At 34.9% G+C, this 11693-nt stretch overlaps 1 protein-coding gene across 1 annotated transcript; it reads right to left on the bottom strand.

Moving 5' to 3' along the window:
• Nucleotides 1-9006: 9006 nt before the first annotated feature.
• On the bottom strand, nucleotides 9007-10458 carry LOC108065208 (BTB/POZ domain-containing adapter for CUL3-mediated RhoA degradation protein 3). Its single transcript, XM_017153137.3, has 2 exons — nucleotides 10017-10458; nucleotides 9007-9956 (listed from the first exon to the last, which is right to left on the bottom strand). The coding sequence occupies exons 1-2, from the start codon at nucleotides 10195-10197 to the stop codon at nucleotides 9232-9234; spliced, it is 906 nt and encodes a 301-aa protein (XP_017008626.1). The 5' UTR covers nucleotides 10198-10458; the 3' UTR covers nucleotides 9007-9231.
• Nucleotides 10459-11693: the final 1235 nt, after the last annotated feature.

Here is an 11693-nt window from a genome sequence, read left to right on the forward strand (position 1 = left end):
GGATGCCGTTCGGGCTTACCAACGCCCCACAAGTGTTGTGTCGCCTCATGGATGTCGTTATTCCCTTCAAGCTGAAGACCCATGTTCTAGTATACTTAGATGACTTGTTAATTTTGTCCTTAAATTTCGATGAGCACTTGTTGCATTTGGTTGAGGTCGCTAGTCAGTTACGAAAAGCGGGCCTAACAATAAATGTAACGAAAAGCCAATATAGTTGGAGGAGGAACCTTACAAATAAACTCCGAAAAAGTTCGAGCAGTGGCCGAATTTCCAGCGCCTAGGACTCTGCGCCAGCTTCGAAGGTTTTGAGGAATGAGCGGTTGGTACCAGCGCTTTATATCGCAGTACTCCACGGTCATTTTTCCACTGACGGAGCTTCTGGGAAAGAAACCATTCTGTTGGAATGATTGCACTCAGCTTTTGAAGAAATAAAATCTCGGCTCTGCTCCGCACCTTTGTTAGTATACCCAGATTACGAAAAATCCTTCATGTGCAATGCGACGCATCCCTTCATGGAGTGGGTGCGGTCTTATCGCAGTGTGACGAAGCAGGCATCGAAAGACCTATTGCGTACATATCAAAAAAATTTGACTTAAGCGCAAATGAACTACACGGTAACGGAACTTGAATGCCTTGCTGTCGTCTTAGCCGTGATAAAGTTCCGAATGTATATAGAAGGACACCCTTTTAAGATTGTAACCGATCATGCCAGCCTCCGTTGGTTAATGAACCAGTCAGACCTAAGTGGAATATTAGCAAGATGGACCATTAAACTACAAGGATTCGTTTTTGACATAGAGCATCGCTAAGGGTGTGATAATGTAGTGCCCGACGCCCTGTCGCGGTCCTTTGAGGAGGATGATAACATAGCGGAAATCAAATTGGACTCATTGCCTAGTATTGATTTAAAATCTATCGCCTTTCAATCTAATGAGTATACAGAGCTAAGAGAAAAGTTCAAACAAGCTAATTTACCAGCTAATTTACCCTTGTAGAGGGTATTATAATTTCAGTCAAATGTTTGCAACGCAGTGAAGGAGACGTTTCCGACCACATAAAGTATATATATTCTTGATCAGCACCAATAGCCGAGTCTATCTAGCCATGTCCGTCTGTCCGTCTGTCTGTCTGTTCGTCTGTCCGTCTGTCCGTTTCTATGCGAACTAGTCTCTCAGTTTTAAAGCTATCGCGATGAAACTTTCCCGAAAGTCTTCTTTCTATTGCAGGTAGTACATATGTCGGAGCGAGCCGAACAAACAAATATAAGAAAATTCATTGTAACTTTGTAGGAAGTAGGCGTTTTGATTCTTGACTACTTAAAAACAAAATTTAAATAGAAACGCTGAATCTGGAATCCCAGGAACTGCACCGAGTGAGCATTACTTTATCTGCAAGGGTATATAAGCTTCGGCTGGCCGAAGGTAGCTTCCTTTCTTGTTTATCATAAAAATCAACAAATACGAGTTATTTCTCAACTTTTATAATAAAAATTGGAGAATAAGAGTTATATGTCAATTTTTTTGAATAGGTTAACTCTTATTTACGATCCCTGCTAAAAACACTCGGAATATTAAATGAGAGCACAGCCAGATTAAATCGAGAGGATGAATTCTCAAAGTTACGTTCCGACATAGGCAAGAACCTAGAAAAAGCTTACATGAAGAATCAGCATACTTATAACTTGAGAAGTAAACCGCGAACTTTTGATATTGGTGATGAAGTTAAAAAAAGAGATTTTCAACTCAGTAACATAGCTTCCCATTTTAACACCAAACTAGAACCCGTAGGAATAAAGGCTAGAATCAAGAGCAAGTTAGGTCAAAACATCTATGGCTTAGAAGATACTACTGGCAAATTTTTGGGAAATTTCCACGCGAAAGATATTTGGAAAGCATAATTCTAATTTTGGTATCACCCTTTTTCAGCTTTTATCATTACTAGTACGGTAAAGATCAAAACTGTAATGTGAGGGTGAGAATAGTTTATCATTAGATTTAGTGTGGGAAAATAAACGCAGTCATGAGCAAAAGCTTGTCTAGTATATATCTTTTGGTATCTATCGAGGCTAAGCAGCTGATCCAATGCAACTGTCAAGCTGAGCTTAAATTTTACACCCCCGTTTCCGTTCTAACCCCGTTCTCATTCTCTCAATACCGGTGGCAAAGATAAGTTTATCTCGAAGTATACCGTGGTAACCCATTTAAAAATAAAACACGTGTGAAACTGGAAATAACTTTGCCAATAAAAGTATCTCTGATCTAATAGAATTGAAGGGAAAAAATTTGGTCAGTAGCAAATTCCACCCAGAACGGATTGACCTAAAAATCTAGAAAAATCAAATTAATTCCGAAATAATTAGGCGCACAAAAAACGACCACAAAGAGCCCCACAAATCGGTTTGTTTTTTTTTAAATTTTTTCTTTTGCCATTTCTCTGTTATAAATGTTGTTAAAATGGTTTAAAAATGTGATGTTCATAATCTTATGGCATACCCGCAAAAAACTCCAATTTTTGGAGATTCAGCATCCTTAACCGAGTCCCCAATATTTTCAAATTTGACTAACCTGATGTGACGTCACGGCCTCCCCATATGTTTGTATGTATGTTCTGCTGGCGCATGTATGTATGTATGTATGTCCTGCTGTCGCACTTTAAGTGTGACCGCGCAAGGGAAAAATACCACAGCCAACATTTAAAACGAAACTACCACACTCATAACACGTTTAAAATGCGCGGTTAAAAAATCGATTAAATCGTAAATCTTTTATTTTGCGCCTTTTTCTTAAGTAAACGTTAAATTTTAAAATATCGGTAGACCTCATATTGTTTAAACAATTTGATTCACGGCATTCCCTTCCACCTGCCTTCCTTATCTAATATTATTAATATAATTCTAATCAAGGTGAAAAATTAATTTAAACAAAAATATTGAAACAAAATATCAATGTTAAAATGCAGTAATATCGAATTGAAGAAAATCAATTCCTTTTTTTAAAGAAGTCAAATACATAAAGCAAAACATTACTCCGCATATTTGATTCCCTTATAAGAGTTGTCTACTACCTTCCAAAAGCCCTCCGGTAGCAAATTCGCCAAGAGTATTTGGTTTGTATTTACCCGTGTGCATAAAATTAGCTTTGCTACATTCTTAGGTAACTAATTTCTTATCAAGAATTAACATCTTTACGAAGAGTCGACAAAACTCGGTTTAAATAGTTTAAAAATTGCATCTTTAAACAAGAAAGGAAGCTAGCTTCGGCCAGCCGAAGCTTACATACCCTTGCAGATCATTCCTATTAATTAACAAATCGCAAAAATGTTCAATTTTCTAATATTTCTCATTAATTTTCCGATCGTTCCTATGGCAGCTATATGATATAGTCGTCCGATTTTGATCAAATTAAAATTGAAATTCGGAAATATTTAAAAAGAGTCATATCCTAGAGTAGAAGATAATACAAAAAAAATCAAAGAAGCTAGAATTTATTTCCTATTACTTTTCCATTAATTTTCCGATCGTTCCTATGGCATCTATATGATATAGTCGTCCGATTTTGATCAAATTAAAATTGAAATTCGGAAATATTTAAAAAGAGTTATATCCTAGAGTAGGAGATAATACAATAAAAACCAAAGAAGCTAGAATTTATTTCCTATTACTTTTCCATTAATTTTCCGATCGTTCCTATGGCAGCTACATATATGATATAGTAGTCCGATTTTTTAAATATTTAATTCGAAATTCAGAAATATTTAAAAAATAACATCCCCAATAGTAGAAGGTAATATTTCAAAAACACCGAAGCTAGAATTTTTTAAAGTTTTTTTCTTCCTATGGGAGCTATAAGATATAGTTGTCCGATCCGGTCGGCTCCGACATATAAACTACCTGCAATAGAAAGAAGACTTTTGCGAAAGTTTCGTACCGATAGCTCAAAAACTGAGAGACTAGTTTGCGTAGAAACAGACAGACGGACAGACGGACATGGCTAGATCGACTCGTCTTGTGATGCTGATCAAGAATATATATACTTTATGGGGTCGGAAACGTCTCCTTCACTGCGTTGCAAACTTCTGACTGAAATCATAATACCCTCTGCAAGGGTATAATTAAAAAAATCAAATTTTTGATTTTTAAAATTTTTAGAAATTTGATACTTTTGAAACTGGACGTGGTCAAAAAAAAACTAATGGGTGGGCAAAAGTGATCAAATGGGGGTCAAACGATTACCGTTTTCAAAATTCAAAAACTTAAGCTTCTCTGAGCTGTGCAAACTACTTACACAAATATTAAAGAAAATGTCATTATCGGGGGTGTCACAGACAACCAATCCAACCAAATTTCCTCCGATTTCGGCCAGCCGAAGCTTATATACCCTTGCAGATAAAGCAAACACCTATCGTTTAATGCTCACTCGGTGCAGTTCCAGGGATTCCAGATTCAGCGTGCCTATTATTTAAATTTTGTTTTTAAGTTGTCAAAAATCAAAACGCCTACTCCCTACAAAGTTACAATGAATTTTCTTATATTTGTTTGAATATTCCTATGGGAGCCTTAAGATATAGTGGTCCGATCCGGCTCGCTCCGACATATGTACTACCTGCAATAGAAAGAAGACTTTCGGGAAAGTTTCATCGCGATAGCTTTAAAACTGAGAGACTAGTTCGCATAGAAACGGACAGATGGACAGACGGACATGCCTAGATAGACTCGGCTATTGATGCTGATCAAGAATATATATACTTTATGTGGTCGGAAACGTCTCCTTCACTGCGTTGCAAACATCTGACTGAAATTAGAATACCCTCTGCAAGGGTATAATAATAGAAAAACTATTGTATCTTTGTAGAAAGTAGGCGTTTTGATTTTTGACAATGTAAAAACATCATTCTAAGTAGGCATATCTGCAAGGGTATAAAAAATTCGGCTGGCCGAAGTTAACTTCCTTTCTTGTTATATTTACTTTGGGGGTATATTTAAAAAAAAAACTTTTTATAAAACCTTTCGAAATAATTGGCTAAAAAACCGTCGGCAAACAGTCCAACCTGACAGTGGTACCAATTAGCTCGAACTTTAAAATACCAAATTTCGTAGTAGTTGTCGATATAGTTATATATATAGTTATAGTTATAGATATAGTTATAAATAAAAAATAATATAATCGAGTATTACTATAAAAGAGTAGATGTCGTTTTGCGTCATGTTCCCACAGCCCAAACCATAAGACCTAAAATCCTGGAAAAAATTGGGTCTGAATCTTTTTTTTTAAATTCGGCTCCTAAGGACTCCCAGGACTCTCGAAAAATTCAAAATGATTAAAACATCAACCATTCCCACAGTTTTCAACCAAACAAGTTGATATTTTTTTTAAGCTTTGTTTGTCGAAATCTTTGAAAGCCCAGAAGATGAGCCCCAACCGACTTCCGGTTGGGGGTACTAAATTTTTTTTTCCGCAACGATTATGCGATTGGATCCGTTATTGGTTTAAAGTGTCATACATGCCATACAATCAGAAAGGCATTTTTTTTTTGTTTTTTTGGACACATGGTTGATTTTATATGATTTTTTTTGTAAGATTGCGGGGGTTGTTTTTGTTTTTTGTATTTTTTGGTCACGAACGAATTTCGAACACAGCTCTCACAAAAACAACGTGAGGAAAAGCAGACCGAGAGAGCAGAGAGACAGTCATTAGAAGCAAAAGAGAGGCGGCAAATGTTTTTTTTTTTTTCTGGTTTGGAAACACCTGTTCAAAATTTTACTATTTGGACACCAGAACGAATAATTTAATAGATGCAATTCTTAGTCATAGTGTGAAGCTAACCCGAAAAATGCATAAGGAGCTTTTGTTTTTATTTTAAACAATTTTTGATTGGTTTTCACATTTGAATGTAAGAAACGCAATTGCACACAGCACATCGACAAATTGGCATGTACATAAGTATGTGATGATTAAATTAGGATAAAACACCTAATGGATGCAATTCTAAATCAAAATGTGTATGTATTCCTTAAAATATTCAGGGATCTACTCTAAAACTGTAAAGAAATTAGAAAAACTATTGAGATATGCGTATACACACATTCATACGAACATATGGGCACTTCCACCAAAAGGTCCACCAAGCAAAAAACCTTGAAACTTAAATAAAACAGATTTCCACATGATTTTGCCCCGATATTAGTTTCTAAATAGTTTGATCTTGAGCTTAACTAAAAATATGGAGTATAGTTTGATTATATTTATGACAAACGCTACCAATATACACAAAAATCAGTTTTAGGCAATTTTTTTGTTATTTTTTGGACCTGTCTTCAGTTGTTAATTTATCCATTAGGAATGCTAATATGTGACATTTTTTTGTACTGAATGCTTCATTTACATGTTAAACTATTAAGTTAAAAGCAAAACATCCGGCAATTGAGGGATAGTGGTAAAGAAATCCACTTTACAAAACAGTCGGAAAAAATGTCCCGAGCGACACGTCCCGAGCGAATGTGTTTGAAACTGCATACCAAAAAAAACAAAACCATTTCATAGCGACATGTTTGGACAACATTCTAAAAAAAATCGCATTCAAATATTTCATCAGAATTCGCTAAATTCTGTTGTTGAATGAACTTCCCCGAAATCCACTTCTATTTTTGTCCCTAGCGAATACGGCAGTTTTTTAACGATATCTTAAAAACTAAAAATGGTACAAAATCAAGATTTTTACACAGAGTAAAGCTTGGGAAGAGTGAAAAGAAAAGCCCATTATTAAAATTAAAATCCATTTTTTTCCAATTTTTTTTCAACTTTAAAGGTGTGCAAACGTCCCGAGCGGCAATATGGAAGTGCCCATATGTACTTTAAAAACATAAAATTAAATATATGCGTGCACAAATAACATTCCAATTTAAGAAAAGGTCGTATTCGCACAACTTTCATAATCTGGAAATTGTACCAGCTAAAACGTACCTACAAAACTTTAAAAAAAAATTGGTTTTAAATTATGTTAAAGGCGAGGGTAGGTATTTAAGTGTAATTTTTAATATATTATTTTTTAAGGTTTTTGGGCTTTAGGTGTGTTTGAAAAAACGGTAAAAAAATAGTAAGAGTTTTTCTCTGCGTTCGCAAAGCTAACAAAAATGATATATTTAGGCTACCAGAACGGTGGAGTTACGGTGGGAATAAGGTGAGGTTAGTGCGGGGTTAAGTTGCGATTTAGGAGGAATTAGATAGATAAGGGTAAAAGTAATGTAAAGAAGATTTAAAGGTGATGTAAAGGCAGGGACCGAAAATAACTGTTATTGTAAATTTTTCATACAAAAAAATCACGCACTTAGAAGGGTCCTAAAAATTTTTTAAATACACCACAATTTTTATTAGCCATTGTAAGTAGTTTACAAATCCGTAATGATTTTCATTTTTTGATTTTTATAATAAAACTCAAAAAAAAAGTGTTATTTTTTGATTTTTATGAATAACAGTTATTCCCTTGACACTTTTGAAAAAATGAAATAATTAAAAAAAAACATGATACCCGTGCTTTATATAGCTTACTAAAAATTTGTTAAAAAAGGCAACCGCGCATATTTTATACCTATATTTTTTTAAAATTTTTTTTACCCACAAAATCGCCATAAATCAAGTTTGAGTTTTGTTTTTGATTATGACGAATAACTGTTATTTGTCAAACTAAACTCATATTATAAAACTCATATTATAAAACTCAAAAAATAACAGTTATTCTTTGAGTTTTACTTTACAAATCAGAAAATAAGTGTTAAAGTGTGATTTTTAAAATAAAACTTATAACAGTTACGTTCCCTGTGTAAAGGTGAAGGTAAGAAAGGTAAGGTTCGTTTGGGTCAAGCTGACAAACAAGTTTAAATAAGAAAAAGTGAAGTTAAAGTTAGTAGATATAGTAAGGAAACATTTTTTTCAGGTGAGACTAAAGTTAGGTTAGCTAAGAAGAGGAAAAACTAGTGTTAGGGTGGGTTAAGACGAGGAAATAGTGAAAACAGCATTAGGGTGCTAAAAAAGTATGCAAAGGGTGAGAATAAAATACGTGGGGTTAAGGTGAGGTAATATTAGGTAATATAAGGTATGTTATGGCTAGAAGGATATGGATAGAATGTTAGTGCGCCTTAGGTGGGTTTACTGTTTAGCTAAGGTTAGGCGGGATTGCAAGAATTTTGCATCAGTGATCAGGTATCAGGTAGCGTAAAAATAGTACGCTACCTTTTCTTCATTCATGGCTTCTGGCATGTATCGATAGTCGAAATATAGTAACTTATTATCATAATAATTTGAATAAAAACCATAAATTCGGTGGAATTCTTTATAAATGTTCTGCCATTTTTGATTTGTATGTATCTACAATAGCTGTGGTCAGTGCTGCAGTTGCGGAGGCAGAAAATTTTTTTTTTTAATTGCGCGCGCATTGTTTGATATATTTGTTTACCTTTACGTTATTGCAATGTATCATGAGCGTTCAGCAGAACAAACTTGATCACTGATTACTAATCTATCAGTGATCAGGTATTATGTTGTTCTGCTGAACGCGCCCAATAATACCAAAAAAAAATTACAAAATTGATTGTCTTGTAGTTAAATGGCTAAAATAGCTATAAAGAAATTAAAAATGGCTAGTTTAGTGGCTGATAGCATTTAAAAAAATAATGACACATTTTTTTAAGTGGCTAGAAATAGCCACTAACAGGGGTGTCACAGAAATCTTTTCCAACCGAAGACGGTTGGATTTTGCATTGATGCACGTAAGAACTTTAACGGATTTCGGTTGGAAATAATATCTGTGACACCCCCGTAAATGGCTGACCTGGCAGCACTGCTCCCTATATACCCTGCGATCGTCACTTTACCTCCACAAACCCCATACAAACAATATTTGATCCAAACGCATACAATATAAAAGAAACAATACAATATCTTAAAAATATAATCAATGAAATTTAGATTAAGCTTAAAATTAGTAATTGTAAGAAAGAAATTAAGTAAAAAATTTGTTGTTACGTGATATTGATAGTTTAATTTAGCTGTTTAAAATAATGAAGAATTTAATTTTTTAGCTTAGGGACGGTACCTATAGCTAAGTTTAAGTTGGTCTGTAAATTTTACATTATAGTCGAACACTTTATAATAATAATTTTACCAATTCTGGAATTAATTTTCGGGAGACTAAAATATCATACATATGTATCTATGTAATCGACAACTTTAAGGTAAGTCAAGATGGGTTATTACGCTTATTGGATCGTAATCGTGCCAGTCCAGTGCGTTCTTCTTCCTCGTCGCTTGTATATTGATGCATGCTGGTTCCGCTAACACTTCCTACTCGTGCTGAAGACGTTGCCTGCATGAGCTCTTGATCGGGCGCATTTCGATTTTCATAAAGTAAAATCTGAAGAGTTTCTTCGTATATACGAGCTTCCGGAAATTCAACTTTAGTATGCTTTCTATCAGTTGCATATACTATTGAAGTGCAACATACTTCCGCTACTTTTTTGCCGTGTCCATAAAAAGACCAGCAGCAGATTTCACTTGGCCCAATTACGTCTTTAATGAACAATATTCGTTCGTTGAAACGCAAAGATAGTTTATCAAAAAGTTCAATATTTTTTAGTAGGTTATCATCTGAAGTACTTGTGTACGAATACTTGTTATTCTGACGCTGTACCACAAGAATAACAGCAGGCTTTGAAGAGACACTAATTAAAAGTTGTTCTTCCTTTTGCGAAGTTATTAAAGGAATGCGACAAATTGGCTTCGGTTCCTGGTGAGCATATAGCGCTCTTTCACAAGACATGGCCAGTTCCGTGATGCAATAATATTTGGCTTCAGCAAGCAGTTCTGCGATTTCTTTGTTAGTTTCGGGTAACGGAACAGTGCCATCTCGTAAAAAATTAAGTATGATGCCAAAATGGTTTCCACAGCGGTCGATTAAAATCCATCCTAGAACGCTTTGTTTATTATTACTATAATTATATTATTACTAAGTAAGGTAAAACATACCTTCAGAATCAGTCAGCACCTCCATCCTACCGCTAAACATCGCGCTCAACATTGTGTCATTATTTTTGGTCAATGTTCCAATTGTGGTATAATACAAGCGACCACCAACATTCAGTTTTAAGTACTGAGAGGAGTGCCCTTTTAACAAAATTTGTTGATCACACGAAATAGTTTCCGACATTGCTATTTGGTTACTTCCTTCCGGCCTTGCCCCAACTGCCTTTGAGTACCTACGACCCAACTCTTTAACTGAGCTTGCTATTTTTGTGTGTTCTCCACCACCCTTTTGTTTTGAGCTAAGGCAAACGCTTTCATTTGCGTTGCTTACACCCGAAACATTCTCAAGCGTTGGTGAATCAATTTTGACGAGAGCTTTTTGTAAAAAACTAAATTTATTCTTTAAAAAACAGTAAGTGATTAATTACAAAAGATATTTCTGTGCTTGTGCTTGCAATTCTATATCGATATCGATTATCAAAATTTTAATTATAAATAAGATCCTATTCAAACATATCTGCATCTGCATCAACGGCCGAATGTTGCATTAGTGACTTTAGTCTTTAAACAAGAATATACTTCATATCTTATGGTATTTATTTATTTGTTTTTGGCATCATTAGACGAATTTCACATGGCTTATATAAACTTTGCTTGCATATCAATTTTCTTAATTTCGAAATGACGTTATCTTAAATCCTGGTTGTATAAAAACATATACGTTGGAAACAGTTGGAATTTTTGAAACATGTGAATCTCTGATTCCCACAGATTGTCTCTCTGACTCCACGATCTGATAACAGCTGACTTTTAGAACCGTTGCTCATCTTAACAAGGAGAAATTTAATCCAAAACTTTAAAAACTTTAAAATTTTATTGTAAAACAATAATAAAAAGATTCAATGGTAGTAATTTAAAACATTTTGAACATATGGAACATATTCCACTTCAGGGTACAAATTGCTTTTGATTAAAATTATTAAGTATATACGAAATGCACAACATATTGATGTTGTCTTTCGCAAAACAACTTAAATTATAGCCCTATGGTCTTATACGGGGGTGTCACAGAAATTATTTCCAACCGAAATCCGTTAAAGTTCTTTCGTGCATCAATGCAAAATCCAACCGTCTTCGGTTGGAAGAGATTTCTGTGACACCCCTGATAGCCTCTTTCCATAGAGTTCATCTATGTGAAACGGTTGGGATTTTTGACATATGTGAAATTCGTGCTCCCATAGAGTTTCCATCCACTTCCACATCCAATAACAGCTGACTTGAAGAGCAGCGTCTCAACTCAACATAAACGAAGGGGGCAAACTGTCGTAACATTGCGTTCTCCTAATCTTATTGTAGAATAATACAATAAATAACATAAGATAATAGTTTAAAACATATCTGAGCTTTTATAACATATCCTATAACGAGTATGATACATATTGCTGACTGGGGGAGAGCCTAATCTCCCGTACCCCACGCTTTTACTACGCCTCTGTCTAGCCAATATTAATAGCCTCTTCTCGAACAGTCCATCCGTTTGAAACGGCTGGGATTTTGGCGAATGTGAAACTCGTGTTCCCACAGAACTCCATCCACCATCTACCATCCAATAACAGCTGACTGAAGAGCAGTTGCTCAGCTCAACATTAACGAAGGGGGATTTCAACTCGGCAAAACTGT

The sequence above is a fragment of the Drosophila takahashii genome, chromosome 2R, assembly GCF_030179915.1.
Source record: "Drosophila takahashii strain IR98-3 E-12201 chromosome 2R, DtakHiC1v2, whole genome shotgun sequence".
Lineage (NCBI taxonomy): Eukaryota > Metazoa > Arthropoda > Insecta > Diptera > Drosophilidae > Drosophila > Drosophila takahashii.

Coding starts and splice junctions, on each gene's coding strand:
- LOC108065208 (XM_017153137.3), bottom strand. CDS start 10,197: ATGTCGGAAACTATTTCGTGTGATCAACAAATTTTGTTAAAAGGGCAC. Junction 9,957..10,016: donor GGTGCTGACTGATTCTGAAG/GTATGTTTTACC, acceptor AAAGCGTTCTAG/GATGGATTTTAATCGACCGC.